General features: G+C 35.4%; 4 protein-coding genes and 5 non-coding genes across 10 annotated transcripts; 7 read left to right on the top strand and 2 right to left on the bottom strand.

Moving 5' to 3' along the window:
* The first annotated feature begins 166 nt into the window (after positions 1 to 166).
* Positions 167 to 2395, top strand: LOC18053183 (60S ribosomal protein L32-1). The gene is made up of 4 exons (XM_006449546.2): positions 167 to 271; positions 374 to 481; positions 1734 to 1915; positions 2013 to 2395. Exons 2-4 carry the CDS (start codon positions 392 to 394, stop codon positions 2140 to 2142), a joined length of 402 nt encoding a protein of 133 aa, XP_006449609.1. The 5' UTR covers positions 167 to 271; positions 374 to 391; the 3' UTR covers positions 2143 to 2395.
* Positions 582 to 669, top strand: LOC112101366. Its single transcript, XR_002907493.1, has one exon. It is a non-coding gene; the product is annotated as a small nucleolar RNA U31b (small nucleolar RNA).
* On the top strand, positions 727 to 814 carry LOC112101367. The gene has a single exon (XR_002907494.1). It is a non-coding gene; the product is annotated as a small nucleolar RNA U31b (small nucleolar RNA).
* On the top strand, positions 891 to 971 carry LOC112101368. The gene has a single exon (XR_002907495.1). It is a non-coding gene; the product is annotated as a small nucleolar RNA U31b (small nucleolar RNA).
* On the top strand, positions 1056 to 1133 carry LOC112101333. Its single transcript, XR_002907459.1, has one exon. It is a non-coding gene; the product is annotated as a small nucleolar RNA Z195/SNORD33/SNORD32 family (small nucleolar RNA).
* On the top strand, positions 1222 to 1305 carry LOC112101334. The gene has a single exon (XR_002907461.1). It is a non-coding gene; the product is annotated as a small nucleolar RNA Z196/R39/R59 family (small nucleolar RNA).
* A 1390-nt stretch (positions 2396 to 3785) lies between the features above and the next one.
* LOC18053182 (pentatricopeptide repeat-containing protein At5g46460, mitochondrial) lies at positions 3786 to 5965 on the bottom strand. Its single transcript, XM_024191643.1, is given in 2 exon segments — positions 3786 to 4710; positions 4713 to 5965. Coding segments are annotated over 2 exon segments (2088 nt in total). The 5' UTR covers positions 5938 to 5965; the 3' UTR covers positions 3786 to 3847.
* Positions 5966 to 6680: 715 nt separating this feature from the next.
* LOC18053181 (membrane protein PM19L) lies at positions 6681 to 7967 on the top strand. Its single transcript, XM_006449543.2, has 4 exons — positions 6681 to 7020; positions 7162 to 7381; positions 7479 to 7524; positions 7632 to 7967. The coding sequence occupies exons 1-4, from the start codon at positions 6894 to 6896 to the stop codon at positions 7716 to 7718; spliced, it is 480 nt and encodes a 159-aa protein (XP_006449606.1). The 5' UTR covers positions 6681 to 6893; the 3' UTR covers positions 7719 to 7967.
* Positions 7968 to 8362: 395 nt separating this feature from the next.
* LOC18053180 lies at positions 8363 to 11739 on the bottom strand. Of its 2 annotated transcripts, none has more exons than XM_006449542.2 (4): positions 11240 to 11739; positions 9918 to 10723; positions 9739 to 9837; positions 8363 to 8712 (listed from the first exon to the last, which is right to left on the bottom strand). In XM_006449542.2, exons 1-3 carry the CDS (start codon positions 11340 to 11342, stop codon positions 9745 to 9747), a joined length of 1002 nt encoding a protein of 333 aa, XP_006449605.1. In that variant the 5' UTR covers positions 11343 to 11739; the 3' UTR covers positions 8363 to 8712; positions 9739 to 9744. The 2 variants fall into 2 exon arrangements, with proteins under 2 accessions (XP_006449605.1, XP_024047124.1); XM_024191356.1 differs by lacking the exon at positions 11240 to 11739 and adding an exon at positions 10963 to 11103.
* Positions 11740 to 13556: the final 1817 nt, after the last annotated feature.

Below are 13556 nucleotides of genomic sequence, written 5' to 3'. Positions count from 1 at the left end.
ATCTCACGTTGTACCAAAGCTTAAATTTTGATGGGCCGCTTCCGAACTTACAGGTCCAGTTCATTTAAAAGGCCTTTAACCCGACGACGTTCGAAATTAAATCCCTAAATCTCCACCGTCCATTCTCGCACAAAGCGCCCATCTTGTTTGCAAACAAACCTTGAGCCCCAAATGAAACCCTAGATAGCCACTCCCCGCTTCTATATATACGAAGGCTTAGCTAACGCTTTGAAAGGCCTCGCGGCCAAGCTGAACCCTAGCTCAAATCACTGTGAGCATCTCTCTCTAACTCCCTTCCCACTATTTATCTAATGTAACTTGTCTTCTCATATTTATGTATATTGATTAGTGTTTTTTGTTTCAAAATGTGTAGGGGAAGAAGGTAAGGAAGATGGCGGTTCCGTTATTGTCAAAGAAGATAGTGAAGAAGAGGGTGAAGAAGTTCAAGAGGCCTCAGAGCGATCGCAAGATCTCCGTCAAGGTAAATAATCAAAACGACTTCTTAAATATTACGTCGTTTTCGTGTTCATTTATATACGTATTTATCGTTTGTTTGTTTTGAGTTGGGATCTGTAAGGAAGGAAAATGATGATATGTATTTGTCGCCCCAGTCTTAATTTGCATCTAATTTACGATGCAATGTGGTGATTGACATTTGTAATCTGATTCCCGAAATTTATTTGTTTAGTTTTTTTCGATTGACTAATTCATTACGGTGTTTAGAATGGATATGATGATAGCATTTGACACCCAGTCTCACTTGCTTCTTTTGCGTTGATGCAATGTGGTGAGATAACGATCGACTATCTGATCCTTTGGAAATTTTGTTTTATATATACATATATATATATATATATATCAGCCTTTTTTTAAAAAAACCAAATAAATAGGGATATGATGATTTCTTTTTGACACCCAGTCTTATTTCCACTATGGAATATGGTGATAGAAATCGACCTTTTATCTGATCCCATTTTTTGAGATTTTTTTTAAAATTTTTTGAGAAATCTTGTTGTTTTTATTACTTTTAATCTTAGTGAAATATTAGTATGCAACGGAGGTGTGATGATATTTATCCATCTATTCTGTTATCTGATGATGAATTACAAACATGCACTACCATCTGATCTCTGTTGCCATTAAATATTCTTGTATTTTCATAAATTTCATATTTGTCCTTCTCTGTTTCACTCTTTTTTTTATAGACAGTTGCAATCTTACGGCAATCTATGATGTAAATTATGTAAAGATTATGATTTTCCGTGATTATTATACAAAAATCACCATCTTTCGGCTGAGATTGCAGTCATTTGTTGATTTGCTGACTCTGCTTTTGATGTTTTCTCCTTTTTGGGAGTGAAGCTGGATTTTGTTTTAGATGATGTTTACTTGCCCATGGTATCTAATGTCCAGATCATGTTTATTTGTAGCTGGACATTTCGTTTTTAGGGCAGATATAAAAGAACAGGTCTTTGCGACACAGTTAGCTTTTTCTATCATAAGCTTTCTGTTACTTTATCCCTGCTCACATCCTTTTACTGGTATAAATCCAGCCTTTGAATATGTGCTTATTTAACCTCAATCTTCAGTACTCTTTTTCCCCTTTTCTTTCATACACTTTGAATAGGTATTCAAATGTAATTATAAGCTCATATCTTTTATGTTATTTAGTTCTTGCTCTCCCTATTGTTCAAGTGCCTTGTTCTTACAAATTTTTCCTGTTTCTGTTACAGGAAAATTGGCGCAGACCAAAGGGTATTGATTCCCGGGTGCGAAGAAAGTTCAAGGGATGCACTCTAATGCCCAACATTGGTTATGGTTCGGACAAGAAGACACGCCACTATCTTCCAAATGGTTTCAAGAAATTTGTGGTGCACAATACGAAAGAGCTTGAATTGTTGATGATGCACAACAGGTAGCATTTCTTTTGTAATTCCTGGAAGTTGCATTAATGCCTCCTGAAATTGTTTTGCCTTTTGTTTGTTGATTCTAACCCAATATTTTTATCATAGGACCTACTGTGCTGAAATTGCCCATGATGTTTCCACGAGGAAGAGGAAAGAGATTGTGGAGCGAGCTGCCCAACTTGATATTGTTGTGACTAACAAGCTTGCTAGATTGAGAAGCCAGGAAGATGAATGAGATTAAACAATCTGTTCATTTTAGTAGTAGTGAGTCTTGTTTTGTATGCTTTATCAAAATTTTGAAAATTTTGACTTACAACGATACGACCGTTTGTGATTTTTTTTTTTTTGGGGTAAGTGATAATACAGTGTTTTTTATTTCATAAAAATATTATTATTGCCGTGTACCTGTGTTATTGGTATTTGCATGTTTTCTCTCCATGCCTTGTATCTGCTTATGTCTCGGTGCAAATTCATTAGTAGTCGTTACATGACTTGTCTGGGCCGAAAACCGCTGGTTTGATTATCATGAGCATTCAAATAGCAATTATATTTAATAAAATATCATAAATAATATTGATAATTTTTAGCAATTTATTAATATGAATTTATTAATTTATAATGTGGATGGAATCACAAAGTTACATAAGTGTTTTCAGCAAAAATATTATTTTATTAATTTACTCAAGGCCTAAGTTGAAGCAGTATAAAATTATTATATAGTAAAGGTTATTAATTTATCAAATAAATTATATTAATTTATCAAATAAATTATATTAATTTATTGATGTTATATTATAAATCACAGTGTTGGGTTTGGTTACTGGTCTCGTTCAACTTTTCCCTTTTTTTCCGGGGGGGGGGGGGGAATGATGTATATTCCAATATTACTGTTTGTTATTAATATTATTTTTTCTTTTCAATTTATTTTTGAAAAAAAAATGAAGAAAAAATTGGCAATTATTTTTCTAAAATATATCCTAAGGCATGTTCTTGTCCATCTCAGGAACTAAGGCTATAAAATATAAGATATTTTTCTTTTTTTTTTTTTCTTTTAATTTAAGCATATCACAACTAGTGTTTGTTTAAATTTTCTTGAAGGTCTTTAGAAGATTATAACTTGTAGAGGAAGTATTAGTGAACCAGCAAATGAATAAGAGAGTGAAGGTCTGAGGGGCTGGTCTCTTAATTCCTCAGTACTTATTACCGCATGAAAAACGTGCAGAAGAGGAATGGGAAATCTTGATGAATATTCACTACAAGGACATAAATAAATCCAAACCAAGTGAATTAGACGACTTTAATTTTCAGTTTGATGAAATCAGAGCTTCCTTGCAATTAGTCAGAACAGAGTTGCAGCACATTATGAGTGCGTTTGGAATTGAGGTGATGTATCTTTTAAGATACAACTGCTGTGGAAAAAAAACTATAACTATAAAACAAAAGTTAGTAATATATAGTAAATGTAAATTTTAAATAATAATTTTAATAAAATTATTAAAGATATAATAGATTTTTCATTATACAATTGAAAAATCATATCAACATAACTTTCAAACTACGACAACTACTGTTTACCAAACACTTTAGTATTGTATCTTTAAATTATAATTGACCAACCTCAATCTCAAACGTACCCGATTTCAAAGCTGGATGATTAAGAATGATGCATGCATTCTTGCATTCATACATGATAGCTAATAGTATTTTCTTTTTTGGGGGCGTTTTGGTTGCTTAATTTAGTCATTAAAGCAATATTTCTTTTCATAAATTGTTTTTTCCAATCGTTTACTGATATGAGTTATGACTACAACGTTAGGCCGCAGTAGGAGCTAATGATACGGCATCGATACTTAAATCAGTTTGTGATTGTTTTGCGGGGTTTAAATTTTGATGGTGGGATGGTGAAGAGAAGTGAGGTCCCCTGCCCCTGGGGATCCTTGCTACCAATAATCCCTACAAGAACAACTGCCACTTCTAAAGTGGTGAAAACGGCTAGAATCTCTTACAACAATCTCGCGCCTAACAATCTTCGATATAAGCTTAATGGCATGATGGCAATCCCCACACACTCGAAGATTTTTCATTACTGTTATTGTACTGCCCTCCGCAGTAGTAATCAACGCAAATCCAATGGCGAGCCTCTCACTGTGGAAAGACAACATTTCTTCCTTCTGTTCATCCTCAACATCATGCAGAGAATAACTTCTTTCAGGACAATAGCCAAATTCCTTCAATTTTCCTCCCAACCAGTCTAGCCTTTCATATATTTTTTCACTAAGGGGGTGCGACCGATCTCCAGAAAGAAATTCATGCCTTGTTCCCTTTAAATATACCCAACTACATCCAGGTTGTTTCACGATTCCCCCTTGTTTCATCTTCACTCTCAATCTTGAGACATCACTCCATCTACCTGCTGAAGCATACAAATTCGACAACAAGACATAAGCAGCGCTGCAGTGGGGCTCTAGATCAAGAATCTCTTTTGCTGCTCTTTCAGCTACTTCTGCATTAGAATGCATTCGACATGAACTAAGTAAAGCCAGCCATACCATAGAATTTGCTTTCAGTGGCATATTTTTAATTAATTCCTCTGCTTCCTCTAACTTCCCTCCTCTGCCCAAGATGTCTACCATACAAGCAAAGTGCTGAAGCTTCACCTCATTGGGTTTGTACCTACTAATATACTCAAAAAAGTATCTCCCTTTCTGTAGCATCCCAGAATGGCTACAAGCAGAAAGCAAGCCAGTGAATGTGATTTCATCAGGGTCTACACCCTCACGTATCATTTGGCTATAGAGTGTCAAGCCAATCGGCCATATCCATGTTGTGCACTCCCAACAATCATTGAGTTCCAAGAAACGATGTTCTTCTCATCAATTTTCCTAAATATGGCCGCAGCGTCAATTACATTTCCACATTCACTGTACATGACAACAAGAGAATTACCCACAAAGACATCATTCACCAAACCTAGCTTGATAGCCACGGTGTGAATCTCTTTACCATGATCAATAGCCTCTAATTTGATACAAGAATTCAAAACACTAACAAATGTAGATTGATTTGGAAGAACACCTAAGTTAATCATGTCAGAAAAAACCTTCAATGCAGTTTCATGTTTACCATTCAAACCATTCCCTGTTAAAAGAGCTGTCCACACCACTACATTTTCATGCAATTTCTCATTAAAAACCTTAGAAGTATCCTCTATCAGCTTACAATTTGCATAAAATGTTATAAGTGAAGCGCATATAAACTCATCAGAAGAAAACCCTATCTTGATGACACAACCATGAATCTGCAGCCCTAAATATAAATCCAACACATTAGCACATCCAGCCAACACACAAGCTAATGTGGTTGCAGTGGGCAAAATACCATAACCCACCATCTTCTTGAAAACCAAAAAAGATTCATCAGTCTTCCCATTGCAATCAAGCCCACCAATCATCGAAGTCCAAGAAATCACATTCCTACAAGGCATCTCGTCAAACAACCTGATAGCATCTTCAACCCTCCCATAGCAAAAATACCCATGAATCATCGCATTCCATGCTGCCACATCTCTGACGGGCATTTGATAAAACAAACTCTCAGCCTTATCAATCCTTCCAAACTGCAAATACCCATTAACCATAGTTGTCCAAGAAACTACATTTCTTTCGGGCATTTTATCGAACAGTGTTTCAGCCATGCATAAGTTGCCACAATCTAAGCATCCCTTTAGCATCGAATTCCAACTAATGGTGTCTCTAACAGGCATTTGCTCAAAAAGGTTCAAGGCATCGTTAATTTTACCCTTCTGTGCGTAACCCGTGATCATTATCGTGTATAATAGAGAATTAGGCGACGGGATTTCATCGAAAAGCTTGCGAGCTAAGTCAATTCTTTGGTTCTTTATGTGGTTGTAGAGTCCATGCTTGTAGATTAGTGTGCTTTGGTTAGCGTAATTCATAAAACCCATCGAAGGCTGGCAGAAAAATCTGGGTGCAAAGGTGAATGTTTGAATTTTGGCGCGAATGGTTAACATGTTTTCATATAAGTAACGGCCCCTTTGTTTTTCTCTCTCTTATTTCCACCTTTTATCTGAATACGCACCATTTCTAATTAACTCATGGTCGTTAATGTATATGTTGTTGATTCACTTGTTAAATGTATCATACATTAACACAATTGTAGTACTTAACAATTTAAAAGTTAAATCCATAAAACTGTATTTGAATTCATAGAAATAACTTTTAAATTTGATGTATTTTATTATACAATATAATTTATCTTAGCGACACCCTTTCTTAAATTATCTATAAATTTTCAACATATTCAATTGTTAATGTCGTAGTAATTCAAAATTCACCTCACGTTTGTAATTTATCATCAAAACTAATATTAGTTTAATTCGACTTGAAATCGTATTACTTAGACAAAAAAAAAGATTTTTTTTAAAAAAAGGTCCCAATTGTGCTTGTGCATGATGCTACAGTTTCTACTCAACTTTCCATATGGGAAAACCAAATGGGTCCACGTAAATTGGCGCATCAGCACCTCTTGGACTGGGCGGCTGGCAAAGAATATCACTTTCCTGCCTTTGCAAAATCCTAATAGCACAAAAATATACTACATCCAAAGAATGCATCATGGAAAAACCCGAAAAAGATTGTGTGTGTGTGTGTGTGTCTGTCTCTATATATATAAAAATGTAACCCAAGAATCTGGTTTTGTGGGCTTGCCTTGAAAATGAAGCATGCTCTTTACAACCCACAGAGAAAACTTTGGAAACGGGCAGCCTTAGCAAGAAAAGAACCAGAACACCTCTTGCATTGTCATTTATAAGCCTTCCCCCTTGCACAAAACACATGTATAGCAGCTTGCTCTGAGTCTGAGCCTTCTTGCATTATTCAACTTTTGCATCCCTTAAAATTCTAATTTCTTTTTCCTGCTTCCAGCACCTAAATTTAATCATCTTAGTTAAACCGAGCGCCAATCAAAATGGTCAACACACAAATGAAACCAGTTGCATCCTTGCTTTTGGTTTTGAATTTCTGCATGTTTGTCATAGTTTTGGGCATTGGTGGTTGGGCCATGAACCGAGCAATTGACCATGGCTTTGTCATTGGTAAGAGCATGTAACTTTGATGTTCCTAGAAACTAAGAAATGTAACATAAAAAAATGACACAATGTATTATACATATATGATTGGTTTTATCATTTACGTAGGTTGCACGCTAGCTAATTATGTTGCTGTGTATCTTGCAGGCCCATCGTTTGAACTTCCGGCACATTTTTCGCCCATATATTTCCCAATGGGCAACGCTGCCACTGGGTTTTTTGTGACCTTTGCCTTGATAGCTGGTGTTGTTGGTGCTGCATCTTGCATTGCTGGTTTGAACCACGTTCGCGTTTGGACTGCTGATAGCATGCCAGCTGCAGCCTCAGCTGCTACCATTGCTTGGACTCTCACTCTCCTCGCTGCGGGGTAAGACTAAAGCATGTGCAACTGCATGCATGTATAATTTCTATTATGAATCTAAATGTTCTCTTTCTAACTAGCAAGATGTCACTCATATGTGCAGCTTTGCTTGCAAAGAGATTGAGCTCCACATCAGGAACGCCCGTCTGGTAATTAAGAACCAAAACACAACACACAGCTTAATAAAAGCACTCATTTTAATTTTTCATAAGACGGGCTTTACTAATTAAATGATACATGGACAACTTCTTTGCAGAGAACCATGGAGGCATTTTTGATCATCCTCTCAGTTACACAGCTTCTGTACATAGCAGCCATTCATGGTGGTGCAGGGAGGATATAATTTGAACTTGAAAGTTTGTATCATTAATATTAATTGTTGTACATTATGTGGTGCTTCGTCTTCAATTTTCCATATTTGATTCTTTTTTCCCGGTTCGCTGCCCAGGATATGTTGGCATGCTATATATAATTGGCGTGTTTGAAAATTCACTAATAAAATGTAAATGCTGGATTTGGAATATAAATGCCATTGAGCTTGCTGTAAATGTAATCATTTCGTGGTTCCGCTCTCTCCTGCTCTCGCTAAAAATAATATTATATTATAATGTTATATTGCTATCAAAACTTAATTTTTTTCTTTTTCTTTTTTTGGGGCCTACTTTACCCTTTTTTTTTGGTTTTTGAATTTTAAAACTACAAGACAATGAGTCCGTTAAACACTCAAAGTTGGTAATTACGGTGTGTATTTAATCCCTCATTAAGAATATAATCCCCACCTTGGTGCTTGGTGAGTTCTTGGGGACATTCAGACAAGAAATGTAAACCTCAGCCTTTCAGCAACTGCAACTTCAACTAGGAACTTAAAAGTCTCTCATTAAATCAACGCATCAAAATTTTCACGGATTTCCTGGCCATCCAAATGGGGTAACATAGAAGCAAGACACAAAATTTGCTCAAAGAGTCGAGAATCCCTCCATCACAAAATGAAACTATCAAGCACTATTCTCTTAGTAAAATATGGAAATCCGCCCAACTCTATGGTGAAAGAAACAGATACAACACACCTCAAGTAAAACACTACACTGCCAAATCGAAATAAAAGTAATGAAGCAAAAGCTAGGGGACATTGAGCTGTCTATCCATTGACAATTTGACACTATCATCATAATCATCACTGTAATCTTAAAATTGTTTGATCATTTAGGTCCATTACGATTATTTATGGGAAAATTTACCAAAATATTTGAACTTGAAACATCCGCACTTGTAGAAACCAAATCCTTCTTTTCTATCACAACCTTCCTGGCCCACTGAAGAGTCACCATGCTTTGTTTCTACATCAAAAGGAAACCATACTGATGTCAGTTGCAGATCTGATTTAGTTTAAAAAGAAAATTTTATGCAACTGAGATTAAAGAATATACAAATTCAGTGGAATCTGAAAACCAGAATCAGAAATCATTCATCAGAACATTGGGAGAGGATGACGCAGGTCTTGTAAAGAAAATTCGTGGTCAAACATATTAAATGCAGGCAAAAGAGGTCTAAATAAAGGAAAAGCATTGTAAGAAAATTGAAAACCAACCACCCTCTTTCCCACAAAAGAAGATCCAAATAAAATGAATGGCTCAGCTACTATACAATATTGCATTTTATTTTTTTATTCAAACCAGTGTTCGCAAGCTGTTGTCTCATTTTCTTTTTTCCAGATGGAAGAACATTTTTAACATTTCCCCGCTCAACTGCCCCAAACTGTGATGGCATTTCTTTGAAAGTATCTTTGGTTAGGAATTCTCTCTCTCTCTCTCTCTCACACACACACACACACAAACACACACTCTCACACAAAAGAACACAATATGCAGTTACTACATTTGTCTAAGAGTAACCTGTAAACTCTATCGGAGATCATCAGATCAATCTGTCTCACCCCTTTCCACCACAGTTCAATTACATCATCAAACTGTTGGCATATTTCAACACTTGACAGACTTTTCAACTAATTTCTGCAAACAAAATCTGACACTCTTAGCCAAAAAGGATCTTGTTGGAATGGCCACATGTAGGGAGAAATGATCCATCTACCAAAATCCATTCTGAAATTCTTATTCTCTAACATGTTCTTAAAAACCGTACATAAAGAATATTCTGACAAAAATTCTAGGCATAGGACAAATTATAGTAAATCCGGTATAACTGAACTGCTACCAACAAGACCTCTCAAAAATGCTCTATTCTATTTAATTCCCCAGCCTTAATGCTCCATTCTATTTAATTCCCCAGCCTTTATACATAAATCCAACAGCGTTGTCTAAAAGAAAGAATGCCAAAAGTACTTTTAAGCATACAAATATTCCAACCTTGAATTATCTACTGGAGCCTGTAAGCACATCAAACAATCCACAGCAACTCATCCAGGAGGTTCTCTGCTCTGCTCGTGGTGCAGAAGCTATAAAAGGCTGCATATCAATTCAGTCTATCAGCATCAATTAAACTGAACTGAAATTTAATAACCAATAATTTAGACTAGGGGAAATACCTGGTTTTCAGAACAGTCAGGAATCTTCGAATCTCTTGTACTTTCTCCAACATTACTAGTTTCATCAGTAGGAGTGACTGATGTGGGTAAAATCTTGCCCTCGTTTTCATTTGTCACGGTTTCCACCACAGTAGGAGATGTCCCATTATTGCCCTCCACAAAGGGATTACATTTTTCTTCATTTCTCTTTGATTCTTTATTCTCCTTCAACGATTCAACCGCATCAGGAACAGCTGAAATCTCAACTGAATCATCTTGTGTAACATGAATCACCTCCTCAGACTCAGTTACCAAAGGCTCCACCGAATGACCAGTGGGTGCAGTTTCCACAGCTGAGTTATCAGCCTCTACCAGAGACGCCTTTTCATTACCCTGAATCACCTCCTTCGGAAACAAATCAGCTGGATTGTTTTCTCCATTATGTGAAGCAGCCCTCTTCTCACACACTTGAGATTCGTTATCTGAGCTACTGCTGCTAGAGCTTCCACCATGTGATTCCTTCACAAACTCTACATGCCTAATGTTGATACTTTGGCTCCCTGAGTCGTCCTCTGTTTTAACTTCCCTCCCAATATTAACAGCATCTTCTACTCCAACTTTCTGCGCATCTTCTAATCCTTGAGCAACTTCAGCCATAGACTTTCTCTCAGAGTCAGATGATCGAACGGGGGTCGGATCCCTCTTCTCCAATTCTCCATTGCCCTCCTGAAATGGATGTTGGTGATTATGGTGGTCCTGTGATGCAGGGGAACCAGCCTCACCGCCGTCACTCTCCCTCTCATCCTGGCTTTTGGGATCATCATTACCTAACAACATTTCGATTAAATCACAGTAAACAGACACAATTATTAAACTGTTAACTTAAAACGAGCTCACTAAGAACAACTTGCCGAAGCGTATATCAAACATAGTAGATTCAACCAAAAAGATCCAACAAAATGCTAATGAAATCAACGCCCATCAAGCCAATTCCACAGACACACAATTAAAAAGAATTAAATAAATAAAGATCCAATAAAAAACAACGACTTAACCAAACCAATACCCATGAACTGAAAATGACAAGAACCCGCAAAACACAAGAGGACTTTTCCAAGTATTTTCGTAACTGAGAAAGGGACACAGTGGTGCACGAGCCTAAACAGTTAAAAGAATAGGTATGATTCAAAAAACCCCGTCATCGACCCAAATAGATAAAATAAACCAAAATAAAGGTTAGAAGAAGTGATAAAAAAAATGATTGAGGGACAGATTTTAGAGATGGGTCTACGTGATGTACCAAAAAGCCAAAAAGCCAAACAAAGTTTTCCAAATAGATATACCTAAAGGGCTGTTGCTGTTGCTGTTGCTGTTGCCCTGCTGGTGGTTGGCCTGTTGTTCCTTCTTTTTCTTGGCAGCTTTTCTCTTCTTAGCACCTGATGGCATGATTGACTGACTCTTCTTTGTGGCTTCGTATATATATATATATGTATATATATATATATATATCCTTTTGGAGGAGGAGATTGGTACGACACAGAGGAAACAACACAGGGACGATGAAGACGATGATGCTTGTATTTGGGAAAATCTCGAGAAGCTCAAAATGGATTAAGTAAGACGTTATTAAATTTTATTTATGTGGATGTAGAGTTGAGAGTGTGTTTGTTTTAGATTTTCTTTCTCCCTTTCTGTCTCTCCGTTTATGTAAAATTCGTATAAATGTTTCTCTCTGTCTGTGTCTGCTTGCCAAGTGTTTCCCAATTACTGGTTGCCTTCTTTGTTTATTTTATTTATGGCAATTCTTGTTTTTTGCTTCTCTGTTTTCACGCGTTTATTTCCATTTTCCCCCTATTTTTAGGTCACAATTTCATTCGTTTCCCATCTTTTCAACTTATTCTAATTATTCTATATACAATGATTATGAGGTGTTTCGTTTTTCTTTTTCCTTTTTCTGTTTTTTTTTTTTTAATTGATAGAGGTGTATGGAGATTTTTTTTTTTTTTTTTTTCATTTGAAAGTTTAAATGGAAATGAGGATAGGGTGGGCCAGGTACATACAGAAGGTAATGACCGGATGATGTGGTTGGAAGGGGGAATGAATGGTGACAAATTTGCCAACTGATTTATTGCGTCATAATATTGGGGAGGGGGGATTTTTAACGATTTCTTGAACGCTGGATAATTCTAGATTGATTAAGAAGTTGATTATTTCAAATTTATTTATTTATTCATTTATTTCAACAGAGAAAGGTAGTTTCAGGAGGGTGTCACGTGTGTCGGCAAATCACTGTTCTAAATTTAAATGCAAGTGTGAAAGCTGTTATATATTATTTGCACAGTTAAATAAATATTATTGTCAATTGGGATCTGATCTGAGGAGAAGACGGATCTCAATTTCCTCATAACTCAATTTGAATTTTCAGATTAAAAAATTAAAAAAAAAAAGTGAACCATCATTCATTTCTGCAGTTTGCAATAGAGAGTATTTAAGCCCCCGCCCCCGCCCGTATGGTTCAAAGCCATCGATTCGTCTCTCTCATGAGACATGAATAATGATGATACCTCTATATTTTATTCAATTTCATGATCTTGGGTTTTTAATAGAGTTTTATAACATGTTGGGAAGCTTTTATATATATATATATATATATATATATATATATATATATATATATCTATCTATCTATCTGTATCTTTAAAGAAATAAATATCCTACTTATGGTACGACAATTGTTAAAATGAAATAATTTATAAGACCAAAGAGAGAATAATAAATAATTTTAATCTGAATTATTTGATTAGATTGAGAATTTCTCAATTTAGCTAAAATTATCGATTAAATTTTCGCGTCTAGATCACACATCCTTGAAATCTGAAGAATAAAACGACCAATCTTGATTTTAATGAATCACACATTATAACTATAAATTAGTGACGTATATGGTTTGATTAACATAATCATAATGTACATATGATTTTTTTCTGTGAATAAACATGTCAGATGGGGACAAAAAAATCAAATTGGTTCATGCATGATCTAAAATTTAAGAGCTTTCCCACTTTTGGGATATTGCAAATTCAAATCAATTCATTAACCTAGTTCTAGCGTAGGTCACAGGTCGCAATCTTTTTTTCCATTGAAAAGATGGAATAAGGATGATGGGTCATTAATGCCTTTTTGACAAAATGCGTGAACCTGGACGTCCTCTCTGTTTGAAACGTTTCGCAAGTGTTTTTCAATATAAATGCCAACTTTTGTTACCTATATTTGAAAACTATATTGGGGATTAAAAAAAAAAAAATGAAAGGCAAAGAGTTCCGAGACAGAAACCAAATGGGCTCAGGTCATTGATCCAACTAAAACTGATGGTGGGCTACAATGGGCCTCTAAAATCTTTATAACACTCTTTTTTAAATTTTATTTCTTTAAATACCTAGTTTAATTTGTAAAATATTAGTTATGTATCAAAATCAACTATATTGCCATAAATTTTTGCTCTAAACATAATATTTCTTTTAAGTTTTTATTTATAAAATACATAAAAATCTTTAAATTATTTTCTTCTTATTATATAGCTTTAATCTTCATAATCCTATACTCTCATAAGTTCCTTAAAATTAATTATTTTTTAATTAACTTCAAAATATAAATTATGAG

This window comes from Citrus clementina, unplaced genomic scaffold (assembly GCF_000493195.1).
Source record: "Citrus clementina cultivar Clemenules unplaced genomic scaffold, Citrus_clementina_v1.0 scaffold_2, whole genome shotgun sequence".
In the NCBI taxonomy this organism is placed as follows: domain Eukaryota; kingdom Viridiplantae; phylum Streptophyta; class Magnoliopsida; order Sapindales; family Rutaceae; genus Citrus; species Citrus x clementina.
The sequence above is the reverse complement of the archived record's forward strand: the minus strand, read 5'-3'. Positions and strand labels throughout refer to the sequence as shown.

Coding starts and splice junctions, on each gene's coding strand:
- LOC18053183 (XM_006449546.2), top strand. CDS start 392: ATGGCGGTTCCGTTATTGTCAAAGAAGATAGTGAAGAAGAGGGTGAAG. Junction 482..1,733: donor ATCGCAAGATCTCCGTCAAG/GTAAATAATCAA, acceptor TTTCTGTTACAG/GAAAATTGGCGCAGACCAAA. Junction 1,916..2,012: donor TTGTTGATGATGCACAACAG/GTAGCATTTCTT, acceptor TTTTTATCATAG/GACCTACTGTGCTGAAATTG.
- LOC18053181 (XM_006449543.2), top strand. CDS start 6,894: ATGGTCAACACACAAATGAAACCAGTTGCATCCTTGCTTTTGGTTTTG. Junction 7,021..7,161: donor TGACCATGGCTTTGTCATTG/GTAAGAGCATGT, acceptor TGTATCTTGCAG/GCCCATCGTTTGAACTTCCG. Junction 7,382..7,478: donor CTCACTCTCCTCGCTGCGGG/GTAAGACTAAAG, acceptor TCATATGTGCAG/CTTTGCTTGCAAAGAGATTG.
- LOC18053180 (XM_006449542.2), bottom strand. CDS start 11,342: ATGCCATCAGGTGCTAAGAAGAGAAAAGCTGCCAAGAAAAAGAAGGAA. Junction 10,724..11,239: donor CAACAGCAACAGCCCTTTAG/GTATATCTATTT, acceptor AAATGTTGTTAG/GTAATGATGATCCCAAAAGC. Junction 9,838..9,917: donor CTGACTGTTCTGAAAACCAG/GTATTTCCCCTA, acceptor ATTGATATGCAG/CCTTTTATAGCTTCTGCACC.